At 38.7% G+C, this 24,585-nt stretch overlaps 2 protein-coding genes across 11 annotated transcripts; both read left to right on the top strand.

Moving 5' to 3' along the window:
• The first annotated feature begins 70 nt into the window (after window positions 1-70).
• On the top strand, window positions 71-6,003 carry LOC122826916 (calcipressin-1-like). Its single transcript, XM_044109289.1, has 5 exons — window positions 71-231; window positions 349-501; window positions 1,750-1,923; window positions 2,173-2,332; window positions 4,394-6,003. The coding sequence occupies exons 2-5, from the start codon at window positions 364-366 to the stop codon at window positions 4,576-4,578; spliced, it is 657 nt and encodes a 218-aa protein (XP_043965224.1). The 5' UTR covers window positions 71-231; window positions 349-363; the 3' UTR covers window positions 4,579-6,003.
• Window positions 6,004-7,843: 1,840 nt separating this feature from the next.
• Window positions 7,844-21,089, top strand: LOC122826917 (zonadhesin). Of its 10 annotated transcripts, none has more exons than XM_044109294.1 (12): window positions 7,844-8,198; window positions 8,435-8,504; window positions 13,662-13,822; window positions 15,188-15,335; window positions 16,469-16,605; window positions 17,012-17,136; window positions 18,557-18,828; window positions 18,922-19,086; window positions 19,205-19,372; window positions 19,478-19,630; window positions 20,326-20,409; window positions 20,486-21,089. In XM_044109294.1, exons 2-12 carry the CDS (start codon window positions 8,444-8,446, stop codon window positions 20,614-20,616), a joined length of 1,605 nt encoding a protein of 534 aa, XP_043965229.1. In that variant the 5' UTR covers window positions 7,844-8,198; window positions 8,435-8,443; the 3' UTR covers window positions 20,617-21,089. The 10 variants fall into 10 exon arrangements, with proteins under 10 accessions (XP_043965229.1, XP_043965231.1, XP_043965232.1 ...); XM_044109296.1 differs by lacking the exon at window positions 7,844-8,198 and having other exon boundaries at window positions 8,360-8,504; window positions 18,557-18,630; window positions 18,745-18,828; window positions 18,934-19,086; XM_044109297.1 differs by lacking the exon at window positions 7,844-8,198 and having other exon boundaries at window positions 8,360-8,504; window positions 18,557-18,630; window positions 18,772-18,828.
• The last annotated feature ends 3,496 nt before the right edge of the window (window positions 21,090-24,585 follow it).

A 24,585-nucleotide genomic window follows, 5' to 3' on the forward strand; every position in this document is an offset into this window, starting at 1 on the left:
GATGAAAAATGCCATAGGACTTCAGCAGTATTTTTGTGGCGCTGATCTGCTCCAGGACTCTAGAGGGCGATAGCTTGCTGTGAGTGGGAAGCGCCTGGGAGAAAATGCATGGGCGCGTCATGTCCTTTATCCTGTGAGCAGCTGTCATGTCAGCAGACTCAGTATTTCTGTGTCTCCAGATATAATTCAGAGTTCATTTTGGCCTAGCAGCTCCGATTCAGTCTGACGCAGGTTAGTGTGGAGTCATTAGGCTACCAGGAGCTAACTCAACCGTCTGTCAGCTCAGACCAGCTTCACTCTGCGAGGACACTGTGTGTAAGCTCATCGTGATGTTGTGTCTGTGTGTAGGAGGAGAGCCTGGCGATGGAGCTGCAGCAGGCTGTGAACGGAGCCGAGCAGGAAGAAGAAGAGGTGGCTGTAGATGTTCAGGTCACTGATTTACTGAACGCCCTGATCGCCTTGAAGGTCCCGGATGATCTGTTCACCGTCAGCAGTCTGAAGGTAACAAGTGGCTGAAAGCCTACCGGGTTTTCCTTCCATGATCAAACTATGCAGCATACCCCGAAGTGGAAGAAAATGATGCATGATTTCAGGGCGATTTACCACTTATAAAGTAGAAAATAAATTCCTCCTGCTTGTACTTTAATTTCAGATTGACTTCAGATATTTGTTAGAGAACTGCAGAGATCTGAATCTGCTTATTTTGCTTCACACCAGAGTATTTGACTGCCCAGGTTATAAGATGTTCATTAGAGAAGCAGCCTGAAAGAAGAAACTTTTATTGGTTTTGAAACCGCTGCTTGTTGGAGTTGACCTGAAGGTAAAAGTCTGTGTCCAGGATGTGTGGAGTCTGCAGAGATGATAGATGCCCTCTTCCTGACCTGACCAGAGGTCTGCAACATTTACAGTCCTAAGAACCATAATTGCCTCCCGTCCAGCTAAATAACTTAAGAGCCATAAATGTTACCTGACTTACTTTTTCTATAAAGGATGACTTAAAATTTTGATAAATGTCTACTTAAGGATGTTTTTATTTTTCTAGATCTCTGTTTTATTTTTTTTTAAATTATTTTTTACATTTTATAATAAAGAAAAACATAAAACCTTAGCAGAAAAGAAGATGGATATGTTTAAATTTATGGAAAATGAAAATGAAGAAATGGTATTTAGAGCTGTTGCCTTGCAGCAAGAAGGTCCTGGGTTCGATTCCCGGTCTTAATTTAATTTAATTAACTTAATTTAATTGGTCTCTCTAAATTCTCCCTAGGTGTGAGTGTGTGTGTGAATGGTTGTGTGTCTCTGTGTTGCCCTGTGACAGACTGGCGACCTGTCCAGGGTGACCCGCCTCTCGCCTGGAACGTAGCTGGAGAGGAACCAGCAACCCTCCTGACCCCATTAGGGTGAACAGAAAATGGATGGATGGATGGATGGAAATGGTATATAGTTTCCAATTTAATGATAAATAGATCTAAAACAATACCACTTTTAGTGTCATTCTGTTGTGAGAAATTTATGTATTACATGAAAAAAAATGCTTTATTGAATTTATATTTAAAAGACTAGTTGATTCCTTATCATTTTAAACTAGAATTATTAATACCAAGGAATCATGGAATCTCTCTATTAAGGTATCGGTCAGTAACATGAAGGAAGAGTTGAGGGTGAAATAATTGAAAGGATTTGAGGATAAGCTACAGACGTTTGTCATTCTTATTTCATTGTCCTCCCTGTTATATTGATGTTTTCCAGGCCAGCTTTGAGTCCCTGTTCCGTTCATTTGACCCAGAGGCTCAGTTCCAGTACTTCCGGTCATTTCGACGGGTCAGGATTAGCTTCAGAGACGCTCTGGCAGCAGCTGAGGCGAGGCTCAGGCTGAACAAGACGGACTTCAATGGGAAAGAGATGAGGCTGTACTTTCCTCAGGTGATGCTTGTGTTCCAGACTGGAAGGTCTTCCACATTTCTTAACAGTTTGATGAATAAAAAGATAAAATGTGTTTAAGAAATTAGCTAGACAGCAACTTTTAGCAGTATTTTAGTGAATTTGTAAGCTTCTGTTAAACCTTTGTAACTTTCAATAATGTTTGATATTTTAAATATACTGATCTGTGAAACTAAAAGCTGCTGAATAGGCCGGTTTGTTCACTTGTTTGTTCATTTTTATTTCCTATAGTCTGTCCACATTGGGAGTCCTCGTCTGGAGCCTCCAAAGCCAGAGAAGCAGTTCCTCATCTCCCCTCCAGCCTCCCCTCCAGTCGGCTGGGAACCGTCTTATGATGCCACACCAGTCATCAACTATGACCTGCTGTGTGCCATCTCCACACTTGGACCAGGTACAGAACTCAGCTTCCCCTTCACCTTTAATGAAAAACAGGGGTAAGTAGGGCCTGAACTGGGACAGACGTTTTAAATCTTCATCTCATAAACTGGGCGGAGTGTCACTCCTGCACCCTGGGAACCAGTAGGCTTTCTCTGGGAAATCTTGTCAACCCAGTGGTAGAGCCACTGAGGCAGTTCACCAGTTAAAAAATGTTAAAAGCTGATAGGAAATTTGAAAATATGACCAGAAATTTATGTTATTGGAAAGAAATACTGACTTGATTAAAACATCAACTATAAAAATACAATTAAAATAAATATCAATCTTATACACTTCAGTTAAATCCAATGATGATGATGATGAATACTTTATTAATCCCCAACGGGAAATTCAAGGTCCCAGCAGCTCAAGACATTACACACAACATACACTACAATTCACACAATATACCACAAAAACACTAAATCACCAAATTAACACAATTACCAGACCAACATTACTAAGAGCTAAAAATACTAGAAAACACTAAAAACCTAAGTGCTAAATTAAATTTAAGACCGTTGCCAAAATGGAGGAGTGCATGTTGGCTAAAAATATACCTCACAGAGTCAGTCAGAGTACAGTTCCATCAGTCTGTATGACACTATAAGGAGTGTGGAGGTGAAGTCTGCTGTGTCGATGGACTAAGCAGAGAAGTCCACTTCTCCCCTGCCCTTCAGTGAAGCATTGTACAATAGTATGGCCCTTGGTACAAATGACTTCCTGAGTCTGTCTGTTGAGCATGTCAGGGAGCGAAGTCTCCAGCTGATCAGACTCTTCTGCTGCATGATGGTACTGTGGAGTGGATGACAGTCTTAATGATAGGTACAGAACTCAATCCTGAGTTATCAAGCCAGTTGATCTTAAAACCAGCTATGCAATGCTGGTCACATTTAGAAATACAATGAATTAAAGGAAATGCTAACAAGATGGACAATAATGAGTATTTGTATGCCTAACTAAATATTCTTAGGTTACAAAATCCAAGTATTTATAATATTAAATCGTTTTGTGTTTTCCTAACTCCCATCATTTCTAGTAATGTTGCTGGTTGTGATTGGTTGTTATTTATCCAATTGAATTTGCAAAGAATATTCAGACTGGATAAAAAACACTGATACTTTGTAAAAAGAAAAGGTCCAGCGTTTATTGATTGTTTATCGGTGACTTGTTGTTTTATTCACAGCTGTGGCTACGGAGTTCAGATAATTAAAATAACAAAAGACACCTGACCCCAGACTTCTGTTAGTCTTTCTGCCCAGCAAAGACTGTTCTTCCTGAGGGTTCTCAGGAAGAACAACATCAAGGAGAAACTGCTGGTGTCCTTCTACAAGTGCTCCATAGAGAGCATACTGACTTACTGTATCTGCATATCGTATAACAGCAGCACTGCGGCTCAAAGGAAAACTCTCCAAAGGGTTGTGAATACAGCCCAAAAAATCATTGGCTGCCCTCTCCCCTCACTGGAGGACTTGCACAGCGACCGCTGTCTAAAGAAAGCACAACACATCACAAAGAACACTTCTCACCCCAGACATTCTCTGTTCTCACTGCTGCCTTCAGGCAGACGATACAGAACAATCAGAACAAGAACCAACAAAACTAAATGCAATCAAAACAACCATTAATCATCACGAATGAAGTGTGTGTGAGAATGTGGCTATTCTTATTTATTTGTTTTTTTCATCAGTTATTTGTTATGTATCTCTTATATTGTGTGTAAATTGTCAGACAGTTATTTTTAAGCATATGAACTGACTGATGGCACTTTTAAAATTTTGTTGTTCTTGTGACAATGATAATAAAGATTTATCTTATCTATCTAGTTTCACCAAAGATGTTCTTTAGATATCTTTGCAGTCGCTGTTATTGGTGTATGTAAAAGGGTGTTTGAAATAAATAAACAAACAAACCTTAGCCTGGCGGTGGGCAAGCAAAGGGCTACCAGGCTTATTTATGCAGGACAAACCCTGCATTGTGTTTCCACATAATTATTATGTTAATGTTGCTAACTTGTGCTCCTTTTCCCCTGCAGGAGAGAAGTATGAACTTCACACGGCCACGCCCACTACCCCCAGCGTGGTCGTCCATGTGTGTGAGGATGAGCATGCTGGCAGTTCGGCGGCTCCCGACAGTGACCAGGAGGACAAGCCCTGTCCCCCCCAGCCAAAGATCGTCCAGACTCGACGCCCTGACTACACCCCCAGGGTGGAGCAGTGAACAGTGACCACAACAGAGTGCAAAGTTTTATCATGAAGTCATTGGTCAAGAGCTGACCACGCTCTCACAAAGATTCTTTGACAGGTTGGGGGATTTAAGAGCGCCTTCTAGGGAGCAAAGTATCCTGGCGAGGGGCGTGTCTTCTAAGATGGAGACAGAAAACTAGCTGCTGATTGGACTTCTGTCCAATGGGAACTACATTATGAGAGTTTCCTGTTAGAACCAATTGAGCTTAGCCAACAGATGATATTTAGTGTTTGGGTTGAAGGAAATGTTATCGTTGCATCATTGTAAAATCTTTGTCCTCATCCAGCTTGCCTGATTTTCCACTTTGGTGAAATCCAGTGTTAAATCAGGCCCAGCCTAAATCATCCATTCACTTTATTGTATGGTTGCATTAATTTCTGATATGAACAAAGTGTTGGTCAGCTGACTGGAACTGAAGGAGCGAATTCTTGCTGCTGATGAACTCTTTTGTTCTGCTTTGCCAGATGACTTTGCTACTGTTTCATCTGATGACTGAGCTTTACATATCTGCTCTGCTGAACCAAGCAGGCACCCTTACTTCCTGTGGCTGCATTTCCTTCTGCAACAGAAAGCCAAACAGGGGTGGCCTCTTTCCAGATGGGTGTATTTAGTGTTGGTAGGTTGGAAAATCCAGGCTCCAGAAAGCTTGTTTTGTTTCTGCTGGGATTTTGTGTGAGATCATCATAGGAATGTTTCCTGCAGCGTCACAGCATGACTAAAGTATTCACACCTTCTGACCTTTCAGCTTCACTTCAGAAGAGGGAGAACAAAGTAAAAGTTTTTTTTCTTGATTATTATTATTATTATTATTATTATTATTATTATTATTATTATTATTATTATTATTATTATTATTATTATTATTATTAATAATAATAATAATGTGGTTGGACCTGGACAGAATGTGGAGAAGCTCAGTGGGGTGTGAATACTTTTTTAAACTGTGTGTCCTGCTCTAACTGTTGACATGTAACATGTAACTGAAAACACGTTTGCACAGATGTAATTTTAGTCAGGGTGTGCAGACCTGATGTACCCGTGTTGTCTTCAGTGTTAGCATCGCTTAGTGAATGGCCATAACCACCAAGTTGTCTAATAGCTTCTGAAAATATGTTTATTAATGACAGAGCTCACACTCTGTAGAGAATGTTATTTTCTTTGTTTAAAAAGTGACGGTGATTAATGCCTATATAAATGCTGATCACTTGACAATGTTATATATGTGCAAGTTACAGGGAGCTCTGGATTAGCAGCACTGTGAGAAAACATGTCTACATTTGAACCCTGCACAAGGCTCTGTGTCTCTATTGTTTAGTCCTGGTACATTTATTTTGATAAATATTACTTACTGTTTGTGGAACAACAATAAATAGAAGTTTGACAAACTTCTTCCTGTTATCTCAGCATTTGATGATTATAGGCATATATATGATTACTTTTATACAAATCTATCTGTCTGTCTGTCTGTCTGTCTAATTCTTTCTTATTGACAAATATATCAATTGTGTGCAAGTAAATCTACTTGGTCTGCCATTTGCCCTGTTGATACTTGACTTCAACAATTCCTGACTGATTTTTCCATGCTGGGTTTTAGATGGGAGCAATTGTTCAGTTGGGATCCAAATTAGAATCTTTTCATCATTTGCCCAGTGAACCAGTGGTCCATCTCACTAGATAACAAGCAGGTTATTTCCAGGTTACTTCTTTAATATAGGCAACCTCATTAATGGTTTTTTCTCTACATTATCGATTCGGTCACTGGAACGGTGCTGAAGGTCTTTCCTTCACAGGATAAAGACAACAAATGAGCTTTGTGCTTCTGAGATTTTACTAAATGGTGTTTGAATGAGAAGTTGAGTCATTCTATAGAACTAGAGCGCCACCTGCTGTTTATGGACACAAGACAATCAGAGGTTTATAGGCACTTTTTAGTCCAGTAAACTCTTTTTCCAAAACAAGACTCGAACTCAGTGGGATTTTTTGTTATGCTTTTTTCTTTTAGATGTACATGCTGCAATTTTTAAAAAATATTTCAAAGGCTTTTATTATGCTGCATTGACTCTAACACCTCAGTGGAGTCTGGAAGTTTCTATAGGGTTTTCCTCATTCTAAAGATTAGGTCTGCACAGGTTTTCTTTTGATTGTCTTCACAGGACTTTATTAGTTTACTATTATGAAGATCACAATTCAAAAATGTCCATCAAGCAATGCTTTCTCCCAGTGATTGTGAATGCATCTTCAGTGGGTGTCCCTGTGGTCACATGAGACTCTGGAATCCACACGTATAGGTTCTGATGCCACTTCTCACTTTCCTCAATGCTTCTGGCATACATGTAATAATTCACAGAGCTCAGTGCAGAGATATAATTCCTGAAATGTTGACTGCACCTATGTAGCAAATTGAAATAGATTTTGAGCTAAAAGCGATTTTTTTCTTTATGTTAAAATCCCCTGATCATCTTACATCCAGAAGTTCTTCTCAGAGTTTTATTGCCATTCCAGATTGCACACAGCTCTTGACTTACTCTGTGGGCTCCACTATCCAGAGTTTCTTGCAACACATTTAGTTCCCTTCCTCCACATCAGTATTATTGATAGCTCTGCATTTTAAACATTATCCACATGCAGGAATCCTGCCACGTGCCTCTTGGTGTCAGATAACATGATTCAGTTGTCAGCCAAGCAAAAACAGCAGCATGTGCTAAAGGTTATATTCTTACCCTCATTATGGATGTGCCTGGTTAACATAAAGGAGCTTTTCAATCAGGTGATTGAATCAGACCGTCTTAAAGAGACAAACGTTTTCCTTATGGCAAACCTGCCATGTTTGTTCAGAGGGAGCAGATTTACCAAGCGGATCTAAACTAGTTGGACACAATGATTCACAATGTAATGAATCATTGTGAAGAAAGGTCTGTGATTCATGGACTTCTAATTGTATTTTGCAAAAAAGAAAAATGTAATAATGTGCCGTTCGTTGGCATTGAGCCCATCTCTAGTTTGTAGATCTGTCACGCTCCAAGTGTTTGGTTTTGTTTCTACCAGATTTGAACATCTCATACTAACTAAGACTGGATGGAGAGCTTCTGTAAATATCTGCTTTGAAGTCTTGTTACAAATTCTCCATTGGATTTAGGGCTGGACTTTAACTGGGCCATTCTAAAATGTTTAGGTTTTCCTCTGGGATTTCCTTGGATTTAGCTCCATCCATCTACTCTTCAGTTCTGAGCTGCTTCCCTGAACCTGCTGAAGAAAAGCATGATGCTGCCACCACCATGTTTCACCCTGGTTGTGAAAGCACCACCAGTGTTAGTCGCAGCTTGGTGGCAGAACTAACAATGCACATTCATGAGGACTGTCCAGTGTTAGTTTTCATGTGGAAAAGTTTAAGGAGTGTGAATTTTTGATGGTATACTTCAGTGTCGTTCAGACATGACCCACAACACTTGAAAGCAGCCCATGTTGCTCCTGAGACTTAAGGCTGCCGTGTAAAGTGAGAGGAAGCAGCTGGTGTTATTTTAAACATATGAAGGGTGACGGCAACACCCCAGCTCTGAAGGATTCATTTTTTTTATTCATGCAGCCATTTCCTGGTAAGAGCAGGTCTTGTTTGTGACAATTCAATGTAACGTTTGTATTATTTTGTTTTGACATAATTTGAACAGAACTTGGAACTCTGCTACTGTAAGGTGATTCAATATCATAGCACTCTTACACTTTGAAGACATTATGATCAATGTGTAGGAATGTGATGAAAAAACCAACTGTTGTAGTTTTGATAAGTAACCCCATGTTGAACCAGAATGTTGTGTTTTGTTCTAAACTCCAGGAGAACAAGATGTTTAGAGTCTGGGGTTTGGTGGCGTTTCTGTGTCTTCATCAGAGAACGTTCTGCAGTGGTGAGACAGTCATTCATATCATTCCATATCATTAAATCATACATCACTAATAATAATCAATGTCTGCTTTGTTGCAAAAAATATGAGCATCTTAAAGACAAGTTGCAAATGTGATATCAAGATACCCCCCCACCCCCCTCCTCCACCTGGAGGCCAAAACCTACCACTGGTTTTACTGTCAGCCAAACACACAGAGCTTTAATTAGAAAAGAAAAGGACATGCAGTGCTGTGCTGCTAATTGTCAACACTATAACAAGACAACAAGGATCAAAGGCATCACAAAATGTTTTAATATTTTTAAAAATGCAATGGGAGATAGGTCAGTTATGCTAGCTTGACTTTGACAATTTTAACATGTAGATGTGATCCAGAATCCTGTGTTTCAGTTCAGTTAAAAAAATAAGGCAATCTACATAATAACTGATCACCAGTTGAGTAAGAGTTTAAATTGGCTAATCAATCACCTCGGTGTTCAGAAGATTACTTATTGATCATCTCCAAACAAGTATCAAGTCTGAAGACATACTAACAGACTGAATGTTCTGTACTTTACATGTTTTTTGGATGTTGAATTCTAAGATACTAGTAGTAACTGAGTATTAAATTCTGTTTCTGTCTCCTGGACATATTTAGTCATTCTAAGAGCAAGAGTAGGTAAATCTTCTCTTCATGTCTGAGTCCTTGCAGTCATTGCTCTCCTGCAGGCAGAGCACAACTTCTTCCATCCAATTCTTTATGTATTTTGTTTTAGGCAGCAAAAGCACAGAGTTGCAATCTACAGAGTCAAATGGAGGCAATAATGCTGACATACAGGAATCCTTTACCGATCCATAGCAAACATCCAGGACATTTTTTTGTTGCTGTTGAAAATAATCAATTTCAGCAAAACAAATTGCTGAAATTTGTTTAGTATATGGTCACCATACCATATACTAAAGTCAGCTAGTATATGGTCTGGTGACTTTGGTGAAAAGGCTGGTGTTTCTGCACTACATCTCTAATAGTGTTAGAAACACTATTATACAATGTTAATGTACATTAACATTGTGAATGTACACAATGTTAATGTACACATAGTTAAGTAACGTTTCAGTTCAAATGAAAAGGTGATTCCTTCAGAAAAAACATTAGAGGCCCAGTCTTGTCCAGTAGGCCACATTTCTCTGAAAGCTAAAATGCAGCCATCTCTAAAATATTCCTGGAAACAAATGTTTCCCCATATATGTTTCCTCATTTATACCTCACAGACTTATGGTGGCTCAGATAAGGACTTTTTGTCAAGCACAGCTTCACACTTGTTCTTTTAGCCCCACTTCCTTCTGTTCCACCCACTGAGAATCTGTAAAGAATTTTTAAATAGGATCCAGTTGTTGTACTTTGCAGGGTAAGTTGCAGCAGTGACATTGACACCATGATACGTCGAGTCTGGATGATTATGTCAATAAAATACCAAAATAATACACTGGTTGTACATAACAGCACATGTATAACCCTGTTCAGCTTCACATCACTATAGATAGCAGACCTAAATAAATGTGTTGTGTTAACATAACAGCTTGGGGTCAGTGCTAATGATTACAGTACACAGTCCTGCAGCCTTCACACCTACTGACAAAAAGATATTCACCGTTACACATCTGGAGATCATCAAAATGGTCTTGGTAAATATGTAAGGATTTGTTTTTTTTATGCATGTTCCTAGTCAGCTGAGTCTCTGTGTTGTCACATTTTGCCCTTAATTGTCTCCTGTCTCTCGTTACTCCTCTGTGTATTTAATCCCACCTGTGTCTGGGTTGCAGGTCCTTGTTTTGTGCCAGATATCAGCCTGTCTCTCCCCAGTTTCTGTGTTGTGCCTGACCAGTTGCTACCAGTGTCTGAACTCCCTGCCTTGTTGCTCACCTGTGCTGCCTGGATTTCTGTACAGCTTGTTTATCATCATTAAGTCAACATCATCACTACAACCTGGGGTCAACCACGTCTCTCACCACCAAACACCCCACTTCATGACAGCCTTTGTGTTCTTTTGGGTGAGGAGTTGTTCTGGTTTTGAAACTCTCCCACAGAGGTTATTATTGCCCAGTTGCTCATATTGTGGAACTCTGACCCTTACTAAGGTGGTGAGGCCAGCAGAGCTTTAGACGTTGTTCTGTGACCTCAACAGTTCATTTGTTGATGAGCTTTTGGATTCATTGCCTTCTCCTGAGAAGGTTCTACATGTTTCATGTTTTTTCTGTTTGTGGATAATGGCTCTGACAGTGGTTCTCTGGAGTCCAAATGTCTTATAAATGGTTTTGTGGCCCTTTTCAAACTGATAGATGTTGGTGACTTTATTTCTCATCTGTTCTTGAATTTCCTTAGAATGACAGATGAGTGTGATTTTTATGGTACTTCTTGTTAGCAGGTTATAACAAATTCATTTTTTGATTCTTGGGTGTTTACAGGGTTTAACAACATATTATAGGCCATTTTTACTCAGGAATAAAAACTTTTTCATTGGCATGCAAACAACTTTAATAAAACTCTGCCATAAATGAAGAGCCAGTTCATTTCTTTATTAATGAACAAACTAAGCAAGGTAAGTATACATTTAACATGGAGTGATCATTTTAAACTAAATGGACATACACTGAAAAAAATAACGGGGCGGCGCAGTTGGTAGAGCTGTTGCCTTGCAGCAAGAAGGTCCTGGGTTCGATTCCAGGCCCGGGGTCTTTCTGCATGGAGTTTGCATGTTCTCCCTGTGCATGGTGGGTTCTCTCCGGGTTCTCCGGCTTCCTCCAATAACATGACTGTCAGGTTAATTGGTATCTCTAAATTCTCCCTAGGTGTGAGTGTGTGAATGGTTGTGTGTCCTTTATCTCTCTGTGTTGCCCTGCGACAGACTGGCGACCTGTCCAGGGTGATCCCGCCTCTCGCCCAGAACGTAGCTGGAGTGGAACCAGCAACCCTCCTGACCCCATTAGGGACAGGAGGGTTGAAAAAAATAAGTCTGGATGAACATTAAAAAATCATGAAAAGGTTTTCCACCTGTTTACTTTGCTTTATTTCAGCACCATGTAATTCTGTTAGTCCTATTTAAAGCAAATGTGTTAGGTCAACTTAATACATTAAGGTTGATTTAACTCATTTACTATAATGAGTTAAACAGTAGATTTTGGACCCAATGTAATTTAAAAGAGCCAGCCCAACTAATTTGCAATGCTTTGGACCAAATAATTTACTTGACTAAGATTAATGGCAGTTTAGTTGAAACAAACTTTTTTTTTTCCTCTGAAGAGTTTTTGCGGCACTAGTGGCTCATATTTTTTGAGACAGTTGCCAGACAGGGTGAGGACATGCGGCAAAGGTCGCCAGGACCGGGAGTCGAACCAGCAACGTCTGCGTCGAGGACTAAGGCCTCTAAACATGCAGTGTGCTAAACCCCTGCAACACCACAGCACACTGGAGAAACCAACTTATGTTACAGCGATACCTTCACATAAGTTGATCCAACTCATGAAAATTAAATTAGCTCAACAAACATGCTTCATGCTGAAAGAAAACTATTTAATCGTGTGGAAATCCTTTCCATGATTTAATTACGTTAATTCAAAGATGTTTTTTTTACGTTACATCACATTAAGTGTTTTAAGACCGGACTGGGTGAAAGGGTAGAAAGAACACTCAAGAATTAGAAAAGGTACAACAGAGCTGTATTTTCAAAACCCAGCCACCTTATTTTTATGCTGTAGTTTTTACAGCCATTTGTTACAGTGCAGTTCTTAATTAACAATAGTGCCCTGCACTGTACAAAATGAATTTAGGGGGTTATCAGATTAACAAAAGAATATCATGTACTTTTAACTAAATAATTTCATGTTTCAGACAAAAACGTGATACAATCATGTTGGATAAACAAAAAAAAATACGAGCCACTAGCGCCGCAAAAACTCTTCGGAGAAAAAAAAAAGTTTGTTTCAACTAAATTGCCATTAATCTTACTCAAGTAAATTATTTGGTCCAAAGCGTTGTAAATTAGTTGGGCTGGCTCTTTTAAATTACATTGGGTCCATCTATAGTAAATGAGTTGACTCAACCTTAATAAATTATACTGAGCCAACACATTTTATTTAAATTAGAATGACCATAATATATTGAGTTCAGCCAACACGTTTGATTTAGAATCAACCATAGAATAACCATAATAACATAAGTTGAGCCAACACAATAGCTTTACATTGGAATAACCTTAATGAATGTCAAGTTTTCTGGCCTCTACAAATCACCTTAGCTTCTGCCCAAACTTGACAAGGGCTTGCTCCCATCAAAGAAATCCAGGACCAACTTTTCTCAGTGTCATCTTTTCATTTTATTTCTCTTTTTTCTTTTTTCTTTAAATCACTGTACTTTCCAATACATGACACCCAAGCAGGCTGAAAACCTACAAACAAACAAATTACAAATTACTTTTAAGTCATCAAAAAAATAAACAAAATAAACTACTTTCATAAATCAATTTTTGTAAAGCCAGCTAAGTCCTCCAAATACAGGTTTAAAGTTCAGTTCCTACCAGTGGTGTTTCTGCAGGAGCTTAAAGATGAGGTCTTTGTTTGTAGAGATTATTGCAACACAGGTGTGCTGAGTTGCCTTATAGGCTCTTGAAGGCCTGAGTGAGAGACGGGTGTGCTTGATTTTCTGTGAGCCACATGCTAGCTGGGTGGAGATGGTATTGCACCTCACACAAATACACCATTTGCTGTTTTAACTTGACAATGAATTAAGTTGACCTAACACATTTGGGTTAAATAGTAGTAACAGAATTACATGGTGCTGAAATAAAACAAAGTAATCAGGTGGAAAACCTTTCCATGATTTTTTTATGTTCATCCAAAGACGTATTTTTCTCTGCATGCAGAGAAAAACAAATATCTATAGTTTATCCAACATGATTTTATCACGTTTACGTTTCAAACTTAAAATTATTCTGTAAAAAGTACATGATATTCTTTTGTTAATGTAATAACTCCTGAAGTTAATTTTTTTCAGTGTACTTGTTTTATGTACATTTTGTTGTATGATTGTGTCATCATCTGATTTTACTTGTTCATACTTCTTACACACCATTTTTTCCAAGATTTTATATCATTCTCTCCTGGTGTTTTCTTGTTTTTGTCCAGCCTTTCAAACTTCACGGGTGGAGGTGCAGTATGGGGATCTTGCTGTACTGCACTGTGACGGCTCAGACTTGAAAGAAGATGGGGTGGTGCACTGGGAGCTAAGAGGAGAGGATGTGGTAATTCTACGAGAAGGAGAAGCACAAGTTTCTGAAAAATTTAAGGTCAGATTCTTGACTACATTAAAATGAGTCTGATTCCTTAAGAGACAGTTTGAGGCATACAGAAGCTCTCTCTCTCTCTCTCTCTCTCTATATATATATATATATATATATATATATATATATATATATATATATATATATATATATAAAAAAAATTCCCTTCTCACCCACCGCGGGTGGTGATTCTTCTTCCTCTTAGCTCGGGTCCTCTACCAGAGGCCTGGGAGCTTGAGGGTTCTGCGCAGTATCTTGGCTGTGCCTAGGACTGCACATTTCTGGACTGAGATGTCTGATGTTGTTCCTGGGATCTGTTGTAGCCACTGTTCCAGTTTGGGGGTGACTGCCCCGAGGGTCCCGATGACCACAGGCACCACTGTGGTCTTCACCTTCCAGGCCCTCTCCAGTTCCTCCCTTAGGCCCTGGTATTTCTCTAGTTTCTCATGCTCCTTTTTCCTGATGCCACAGGGTTCAGTACATGGGCCAATTATATTATAGACATTATATATATATATATATATATATATATATATATATATATATCCATTTTTGTAAAGACATATATATATATATATATATATATAATGTCTATAATATAATTGGCCCATGTACTGAACCCTGTGGCACTCCACAGGAAACCCTGGAGTGTGAAGATTTGTCATTACATGAAAAAAATCCCTACATGTTTAAGCCTTTTTAAGAGACTATTGTGATCGATTCTGTCTGAGATCTAACAGAACTTACAAACAGAAATCCATTATCTGAGGCCATGACAATACATAGTGACTTTAACCAGTGGAATGAGTTCTGAAACTAGACTGTCTGAGCTAATGAGAATCAATTCACCTCAGCATTCTAAATGCTTGCTGTACCTACAATATTTTCAATATTTCACCTTCTAAATATTAAGGATTGAATAATATTACGAGACTGTAGCTTCCTGGAAGTACATTTTTTAAACGTACAATCCATTCAATAATTAGCAAACAAAATAAAGTATATGCAGTCACACAACTAGTTTACCTTTGACTAGGGCGGGGGTGCTGTGGTGGCGCAGGGCTAAGCACAGCCCACATAAGGAGGCCTTAGTCCTCAGCTTGGCCGTCGAAGGTTCGATTCCTGGCTTGGTGACCTTTTTTGCATGGCTTCCCTTGCTCTCATTACCCCACTTTCCTGTCATAGCACTTTCAAATAAAGGCCCTAGAGTAAAAAAAATACCTTAGAAAAATCTTTGACTAGGTTACATATTTCAAATACTGTACAGCGTAAACCATGACTGCATTTGAAAGCTGTAATAGAGCCAGTAGGGTGAACAGCAGACAAATTTGAGGAGTAATTGTTTTCAAATATTTCTGATATATATCCCAGGGTCGGGTTGAGCTGCCTTCAGAGGAGCAGATAAGGGAAGGGAACTGGTCTTTGGTCCTCAGAGAAACCAGATTCCGAGATGCTGATATGTATGAGTGCATCTTTGGAGGAGCAACTACTGTATCAACTGTCTGGCTCTCAGTCAATGGTGAGTTTGATGATTTTATTTAAAACGAAATAAAAAAATTAATTTTATATATATATATATATATAATATACAAAATATATATATGTTAGGTCAACTTAATGAATTAAGTTGACCTAACACATTTGCTTTAAATAGGAGTCACAGAACTACATGGTGCTGAAATAAAGCAAAGTAATCAGGTGGAAAACCTTTCCATGATTTTTTAATGTTCAGCCAAAGACTATATATATTTTATATATATATGGAAATATATATATAAAATATATATAAAATCAAGGGTAAATAACGGTAGCATTGCTTTAGCACAGATGTTTCCTGTGGTTCTGATGAAGCCCTCGATTAAGAAAGTTTAGATATATTTCACACAACATGATAGTGGCTAAAGGGATTTGCAAATCTTTGTCTCCTCTCCCTTACCTTCCAACTAAGCAAAAGAAGGTGCAGGCTAATATGTTTACTTCCAGCATTTAGCAAACCCAGCTATGGGAAATACAATGGTGCTGTAGTTATGCGTGATGAGCTTTCCTTTTAGAGTTAGTTTATCAGAGATGTTTTTTGCTCAAGCACAGCTCCAAAAATTGCTCTGTTGGCTACATGAACTACTGTGGTTTGCTTTGATTGAAAAAAGGAGTTGCATTTGGATAATAAAAGCCATGTGCCACAGATTTGATTTACATTGAGTGATGAATTCATATTTTTTGAAGTTATAAGTAAGTGTTCTCTTACCTGTGATTGAAAACAGTTGTATTACCATGTATTACTTTTTGGAAAATTAAGTAAGACCTTGTAGATGGTGGAAAAAGAAAATAATTACAGCAGTATTATTATAACAATACATTTTATTTGTGTGCCGCTTTTCCTGGGGAATGTGGTTCGATCAGTGTGTGAGCAAAATGAAAGCTTGACATCCGTAAGCCGTCATCTTCAAAGTGACAAGAAATTAATTCTTGAAATGTTCCACTTTGTGTACTGCATCTATTTCACTTTCTGAAATGAGTGACAAAAAAAATATTAAATATTTTCTTAGTATTCTAATTTTTGGAGTCGTACTTGAAGAAAATTCTAACGATACAATCATTGTCCTTTCTCTCCATGTGCTGACCTCGGTCCTTTTGCTCGGCTTCTCATACAAGAGCCCCATGTGAACACGTTCATCACTACATTTGAGGACTCTGAGGTGGACCTAGCATGCTTCATTAAACCTGAGAGAGAAAACATAAAGCGTTTTTATTGGACTATGAATGGCAGATTTCTCATTCAACATGACCACGTATGGTATTCTCCAGATGGCAACTCATACATGTTTACTTATCTTTAGTTGATCCTTTGGAAACTTTAACATACAATAAGGAAGGAGGAACAAATGGAAAATCAGCTAAATTTGCACAAGCTAATAACCAAACCATCAAATAATATTAATTAGCTTATTTCAGATGCACAACATAGCAATACTCGAAAGACAAGTGAAAATATGGGGTCCATAAGATCCAAGTGGTGAAAGTCAATTAGTTGGGGCCAGAGTTTTGCCTATACATTGCATTTAAATATAACAAAATATACATCTTCCTTTCTTTGTAAGTTATAGAACTGCACTGTTTCTTGTTTAAAATACTTCTAATCTTCAATTATACCACATGTATCATGCTGGATGATCAGCATCTCTTTTCTATCTCCAGCAAACCCTTAGCATAACGACGTACAAGTTTCCTAAATCAGTGAAATTTAATGAAGAAGAGTTTCATCTTTATTTGAGACCAACTAGGAATGAAAGTGGGAAGTACCAGTGTTGGTATACAACTGGGTAAGAGTCTTCAACTTGTTTGGTTTGTTGTTTTCATTAACAATGATAAAATTGTTTTGTCAACGCCAAATGTTTCATGTCAAAAATAAGAAGATGACAACTAAAACATGATGAAATATCTGAGTTTATATAGACGAGACATTTTGGTGGTCAGTCAGACATCCAAAATGTTTGACATTTCTGCCATTGTGCTAATTTTCCACATGGTTTTTCTTATCAAAGATTTCTGCCTCAGTAAACCCAGCAAATTAGTCAGAAGCTGAATTTCCATCACAAATTTATGCACCTCTTTGTTCACATTCTACTTGTCAAAAAACAAAATTTTGCTAATGTGGTGTTTCCATTAAATAAAATGAAATTAAAATCACACATGAATAAGCTTGTTCAGGTAATAAATCATTATGAATGATGGCAACGACAGATGTAAACAATTCCATGAAATATCTTCATAATTCAGCTGCTGTGCTTATTGTCTATCAGCCATCAGAGGAGACGTCGACGTCTTATTCAGGTGTTGGAGCAACAAACTTTTTATAAACTTTGTGAACTTTGTGTGAACTATGTTTAACAGAGAAAATCAAATTTCCTCTTCCTACTACTTTGCTGTTTCCATCTGTTGTAACATCACGTAACTCTTATGATATGAAAACAGTGTTTTCATTTCAGTAAAGTAAAATCTAATCTAATTTGATATGAACAAAAAACCACCTCATCCTAACACAAAAAACGAAAAACGGTTGTCAAAATTAGTGTTTCTATTGAGTAAAAGTATTTTTGTAATTTTGATTTACACAACTCTGTGGTTCATAGAAACAAATCTGTTGACTTATAACAATGAGCATTATGCAATAGTGAATATGTTTAGTGTTGTTGACTTGGTAGCAATGCCTATTGCCAAGAATGTACTGTATGTAACAGGAAGAAAACTCCAGCAGATTCTGAATGGGGCTCAACGTCATCAACATCTGCTGCAACTAAAAAGACAAAAACAAAACACAGCAGCACTGATCTAAGACTACATTCTCAGATTGTACCCTGTCTTAATAAAAGAATCTAAAATAATATCTTAAATTAATTAATTTAAATGTGACAGACTGGCGGCCTGTCCAGGGGGACCCCGCCTCTCGCCTGGAACGTAGCTGGAGATGAACCAGCAACCCTCCTGACCCCATTAGGGACAAGGGTGAACAGAAAATGAATGGATGGATGGATGGATGGATAATTAATTTGAGATATATTAATTTGTGTCTATGAAGTTTATTTAGAAAGTCCTGGCTACACTGTTACATTACTAGCATCTTATTTCCTGCATGATATTTGTAGTCTCTTTCAGTAGTAAGACATCTTCTCTGTTCTAATGGGACCTTATAAAATTGTTAAAATAATGTTCACTGAAAACCTTTTTATGTTGTCATTTTAGGGAGTCTGAGAGTCCTAAACTTGCATTACCTGAAAGCTACACACTAACTGTGGATGGGCTAACCACTGATCCTGGTAATCTTGATTCCTTTAAAAAAACTACAGATGTTCTCCCCCCTTCAGAAACAACTTTTGACATGGAAGAGACAAATAAAAATGTCTGGGGGAGCTCTGCTATATTTTTGCTAGATGTGACGACTGCTGCTGGGATTTCAGAAACACCTACTGGTCATCTACCAGTTACTTTGGAAATGTCCACTCAGATAATGGAAGGTGAGTATCTGAAGAGAACATGGCCCTTTTTTGTTGAGTGCTATAAACAACCCATGAACATAGATGAAAATAGGAATTTTAACAGATCTTTAGCTTTTCACACAGCTACAGAGTCTGTTGAGACATCCTCAAAAGAAGAAACTAGAACATCCCAAGAGACGGTGACCCTCCTTTCAGATGAGGTGAATGCTGTTGAAGCCACTGGATTCCCCACTGAGCTTCCTGGTCTACTGGAAGACTCCACCCAGCTGATTCAAGGTAGAATAATAGAATGAATGCATGTAGGCTTTATTAGCTCCAACCTGGCCCTGCTGTGCAGTAAGATCATTTATGCAAAAACTACATCTGTAGTTTTTTCCTTTAAAAAAATCTACAGATGTTCTCCCCCCTTCAGAAACAACTTTTGACATGGAAGAGACAAATAAAAATGTCTGGGGGAGCTCTGTTATATTTTTGCTAGATGTGACGACTGCTGCTGGGATTTCAGAAACACCTACTGGTCATCTACCAGTTACTTTGGAAATGTCCACTCAGATAATGGAAGGTGAGTATCTGATGAGAACATGGCCCTTTTTTGTTGAGTGCTATAAATAACCCATGAACATAGATGAAAATAGGAATTTTAACAGATCTTTAACTTTTCACACAGCTGCAGAGTCTGTTGAGACATCCTCAGAAGAAGAAACCAGAACATCCCAAGAGACGGTGACCCTCCTTTCAGATGAGGTGAATGCTGTTGAAGCCACTGGATTCCCCACTGAGCTTCCTGGTCTACTGGAAGACTCCACCCAGCTGATTCAAGGTAGAATAATAGAATGAATGCATGTAGGCTTTATTAGCTCCAACCTGGCCCTGCTGTGCAGTAAGATCATTTATGCATTGAACTGTAATTCTACAGTAGGGGTAACATAAGCAATGTTTTATATTTAGAATCACTACATAAAGGCAGCCTCAGCTTGGTCACTAACATATATCAGTATATATTTCAGGTGATTCTGCATCCATTCAATCAGAATGAGTGTAAACATGACTGTATGGATAATATAATATTTCTAAATAAAGTTGTCTCATGGTTCACTGGGATATTTCTAAAAACCAACCTTCCCCTCACACTCACTTGCCTTCTTCTTTAATAAACTTATTGGCATCAAGTGTATTTTACTTGTGCACAATTCATGGGAACATTTTTTGTAATTGTTACAAATTATCGTTAAATTTTTCTGTCAGGTTGGAATCACCTAGAACATCTAAATACAGACACTAGAAAGGACAAGAGGGTTAGTCTCTTTTAGCTGGCGAGGAGAACAGACAGAGGAAAAATCATCCCCTAGTTACAATGCATGTTTCAGCTCTTATCAAAACATTTTCTTTCTAGTGTGTTTGGGAAGTGAACATTAACATCTAGAGAAAACAAAAACTCTAGAACTGATCATGATCTGTGCCTTGCTCAGGAAACTGATTTTGATTTTACTGATTGTTTCTGTTTTGTGCTTCCAGATGATGGGAATCTGCTTCCCAGTGATCTGACCAACACACAGCAGATGGAGACCGTTGAGGAAAAAGAGACATTTTCAGATAAGGGTCAGTGACGCCATCTGAATAAATGTTGGAATTATGGCTGGAGAAAAATTCTGACTTGTTTCCTTCTTTACTGCAGACGACCTGGATGCAAGTTGGAGTGTTTTGCAGCTTGGGGATTTCCCCTGGGTTCGGATTGGGATCATTGGTGGAGTTCTGCTGATCACAGTTGTGGTTCTGTGTGTTCTCAGAGCTCTGAACCATATTTAGTTCACAGGAGGGGACATGGATCACCGCTTACGATGCTCAGTTTAGTTAGGGACGAATCAGTAGATCAGTGGCCACGACAACCAACACAGCATATGCATGGGAATATTTGGGAACTGCAGAAACGGTTGTGTGGAATTTCTGAAACACATCGCTCTGTCCTTGTATGTGAGCCAACAGAGCAGAAATCAGCAGATTGCTGTTTGGGCTGCATATTCACGTTTACAAATTCTAATTCTTTTAACAATAGCAGAATATAACAACTTCTCACTAAAGAGAGTGGAGAAGTCCCAGATGATTTAGAAGATCTAGATGATGTGCTGCTTTGTGACACGGCTGTGATTAAAATAAATTCTACTTGCTCTGATGAATTATTTCAAGTTGCTCATTCCAACTCCTCCCAGTGTATCTATAATTTTCAACGCAGTTTGAAAGTTTCTTGTATTTAAAACAATTGATTAAACTCTAACAGGCGGTACCAACCATGTGAGTATTGGTGTTTTTGAAGTAGTAGAGTAGTGAGAGCTAAGCACAATTACCTCCCACAATTTTTACATTTTTATTTGAAGAAACTATTTGAATCATTTTGATTATTAACAGACATACTACAATGAAGATAAGAGCTTAACCGTGGAATCACTTCATTCTAAATCTAAATCTAAAACTAAATCTTTAGTTCCAAACTAAATATGTTAGCTAATTATTCAGTTATTTTCAGATTATTATGCAGATAAACTTCTATTGTTGCAACCCAGAAAAGGAACCAGAAGGAAATTAGAATCCAGAAAAATTCTTCCAGAACATGAACATTTAGTTTTTATTATTTAGAAACTGTGGAGTACTCATTACTTTTACAAATTTAGAACATACTTAGAAAGTCCAGAGAATATTCACTTATACTTATTTATCAACCCAGAACAGGGTTGAGAACAAACTTAGAATCCAGAAAAATGTCATGTTAGCATACAACTTCTGTTCCCTTTCAGTGGATTCACTCAGTACAACACAGAGTATGGGACATATGTACACTCCTTGTGGAGCAGCTATCAAACCTAAGACAAAAGCACTGAGTTCTAAGTTCTAAGTTCTAAGTCAGAGAAATAGTCTCCACGACCCAATGAGAGAGTCTCTGTCTGGACAGAGCCTTGCCTCTAGCTGGATGACAAAATACACAAACAGCTGATCACACCGTCGCACATTCTGAGTGTGATTGATGTAAAGACTCAGTGCACATACTGGGCACAGAAAATACAGCCTTCCTTACTCTTCAGAAGCAAATGGAGAGGGATAAAAACTAGATAAAGACTAGAAATCTCAATGGTCATTGTGCTATAATCCAAAGAAATCACCTTCGGGAGATATGCAGCATTTGGTCTTAAGGTGGCCTTTAAACCATTAAAGGCCACCTTAAGACACCTTAAGACCTTCAGCTATGAACTGTGTTCAGTTCAGAGCTGAAAACTGAACAAAAGAGGAATGCACCAAAAGTGCATGCAGGTGCCCAACCCATTTTGTAGTCGCCAAAGCAAGAAGCAGAGCTGTCTTGTATGATAGAAATTTCAAATCAACCATCTTTGTAGCACTCCATGTGAATGCTGCAAAGAGCATCCCAGACCACAGTGAGATTCCAGGAAGGAACATTAGATTTTATCCCTGGTCACAGTCTACTGACCCCTTTTAAGAAACGCACAGCAGGGGATGAGTACCTGGTGTCCCTCCATCAAGGCCAACATGACAAGCAGAGATGGAAGCCAAGGAAACTTTAATTGTGGAGAAAGACAGACCTTTATCCACTAGCCCCTGTAGGAATGTAAAAACATCCACAAAGGAGCACTGGAAGGGGGAAATGCTTTTGCTGACGCCACTGTTCAAAAACACGCCATTTATAGGCATATAAACCCCTCGTGGAAGCTGCTCTGGAACTCTGAATAGTTGCAACCACATCTAAAGGAAGGCCTCTAATTAACAAGCTGGACCTCTCAGTAGTTAGTTCAAACTGACAAAAGTCGTAAAAAATTCTTTACTGACAAACTGATGAAAGTCAGACACTGCTTTTAAATTGTGGCTCAATTAAAATGATGGCAGCTAAAACTTATTAGCATGTTTGTGTCTGTGACCAAAGAGCTGATGGACTTTTGTCTCATTTCTCCCAGAACCTGTCTGGTAAATTCAGCCTCACTTTTTTATAATTTGCTTTCCTCTTTGGTCATTTCACATGAAGTCCACCTTGACCTTGAAGTTCACCTTTACTTTCTGGACTTGGTTGTTCTGGACTTTTAGTAACCATTCATATCATAATTCTCTTGAATTTGTCCATTTTCTTCCTGCAGCCACAGTCAGAGAGATCGACTCCAGTCCTGTGGACCTTAAGTTTCAGAATAATCTGTACAACTTTAGTCATCTTGGTCTGTCATTTTCTTATTCTGTTGAACCTCAATTAAAAACAATGTCTGATTTTATTGGTTAATTTTCAGTAAATTTTTATTTATTACTTTTGTCGGTTTCAAGTTGTTTCAGAGCCACTGTGGCTTTTTCAGTCATTAACAGAAGAAACCAACAACTTTGTCCACCTGGGAATGTTGTGCATGAATGGACACATAAATGTCCATAAATACATGAGGTGTGTGTGTAAAGTTATGTAGCTGATATGTAAGGACACTGTGTGTGTTTGAGATGAGTGAACTCTGGTCAGGAAGTCCACCAACATGAGTTCATCTCTGGTTCTGCAAACCGTCCTCAGTCTGAGCAAAAGATAGCCGTCAGTCAGATGTTTTCAGAAAGATAATTTGATGTCCCACAGAGCTCTGGAAGCCAGCGTTGAAGAAAATGCAGCACGGATGAAGAGGAAGAGATGTGAAGCGCAGAGTGAGATGTGCAGCCCTGCAGGCTGGATCCGTCAGGATGACTGGCCCGTCAGCATCCGTAACGTAGGAAACACCTGCTGGTTCAGTGCTGTCATCCAGGTGAGAGTGAACACCTCGCGTTACGTTTGTGTCATTTCTGTAAACCAGAAGCTTGTAGTGTGCAGAAGCTTCCAATAGGTGTATGTACTTTATGTGGCAAAGTAGCTCTGCACAACTTTTCCACTTAACGCCTCCGCTTTGCAGAAATTCTGTAAAAAGGAAAAGAAAAAGAAATACAATATACAATTTGATCGTGGGTTCTCTCTGGGTTCTCCGGGTTCCTCCCACAGTACAAAAACATGACTGTCAGGTTAATTGGTCTCTCTAAATTCTCCCTAGGTGTGAGTGTGTGTGTGTGAATGGTTGTGTGTCCTTTATGTTTCTGTGTTGCCCTGCGACAGACTGGCGACCTGTCCAGGGTGACCCGCCTCTCGCCCAGAACGTAGCTGGAGAGGAACCAGCAACCCTCCCGAGCCCATTAGGGACAAGGGTGTATAGAAAATGGATGGATGGATGGATGGATTTCATTTATTTAAAAAGAAAATTTGAAAGTAAATTAGTCCCATTCACTCTAATAGGTTCAAACTAGGTTCCACAATGAATTCAACAAAGTATTGCACATGAAAAGTTTAATAAACAATCAAAACAAAAAGCATAGACTTTTTTTCAAGATGGCAGAGGGAATAGGAGCATAGTCAGCTAGCTCTCCAAAGTCGGGTTAAAATGCCCACAGCAACATTGGTACTCGATAGATAAATCTAAAGCATGAGTGGGATAAGCAAGAGAAGAAGCCGGAAAAACTATGAAAAGCAAGACAGAACCGAAAAACTGCCTGTAACGGAAGAAATCTCCGAACACGAAAAAGCCCCAGCAGAGAGCATGGAAGAACACGATAACACGGAGACGCTGCAAAATGGGCTCGCAGCTTTCAGCGTCAACATTTTGAATTTGTACTTGCGAAGGTGCTTGTTTAATACTCTTAAATCCAGGATGGGACGTAGCCCACCAGCCTTCTTCGGAACAACAAAATAGCGGCTGTACTAGGGTGACCAAACGTCCGTATTTCCCG

Source organism: Gambusia affinis, linkage group LG24, assembly GCF_019740435.1.
Source record: "Gambusia affinis linkage group LG24, SWU_Gaff_1.0, whole genome shotgun sequence".
NCBI classification, from domain to species: domain Eukaryota; kingdom Metazoa; phylum Chordata; class Actinopteri; order Cyprinodontiformes; family Poeciliidae; genus Gambusia; species Gambusia affinis.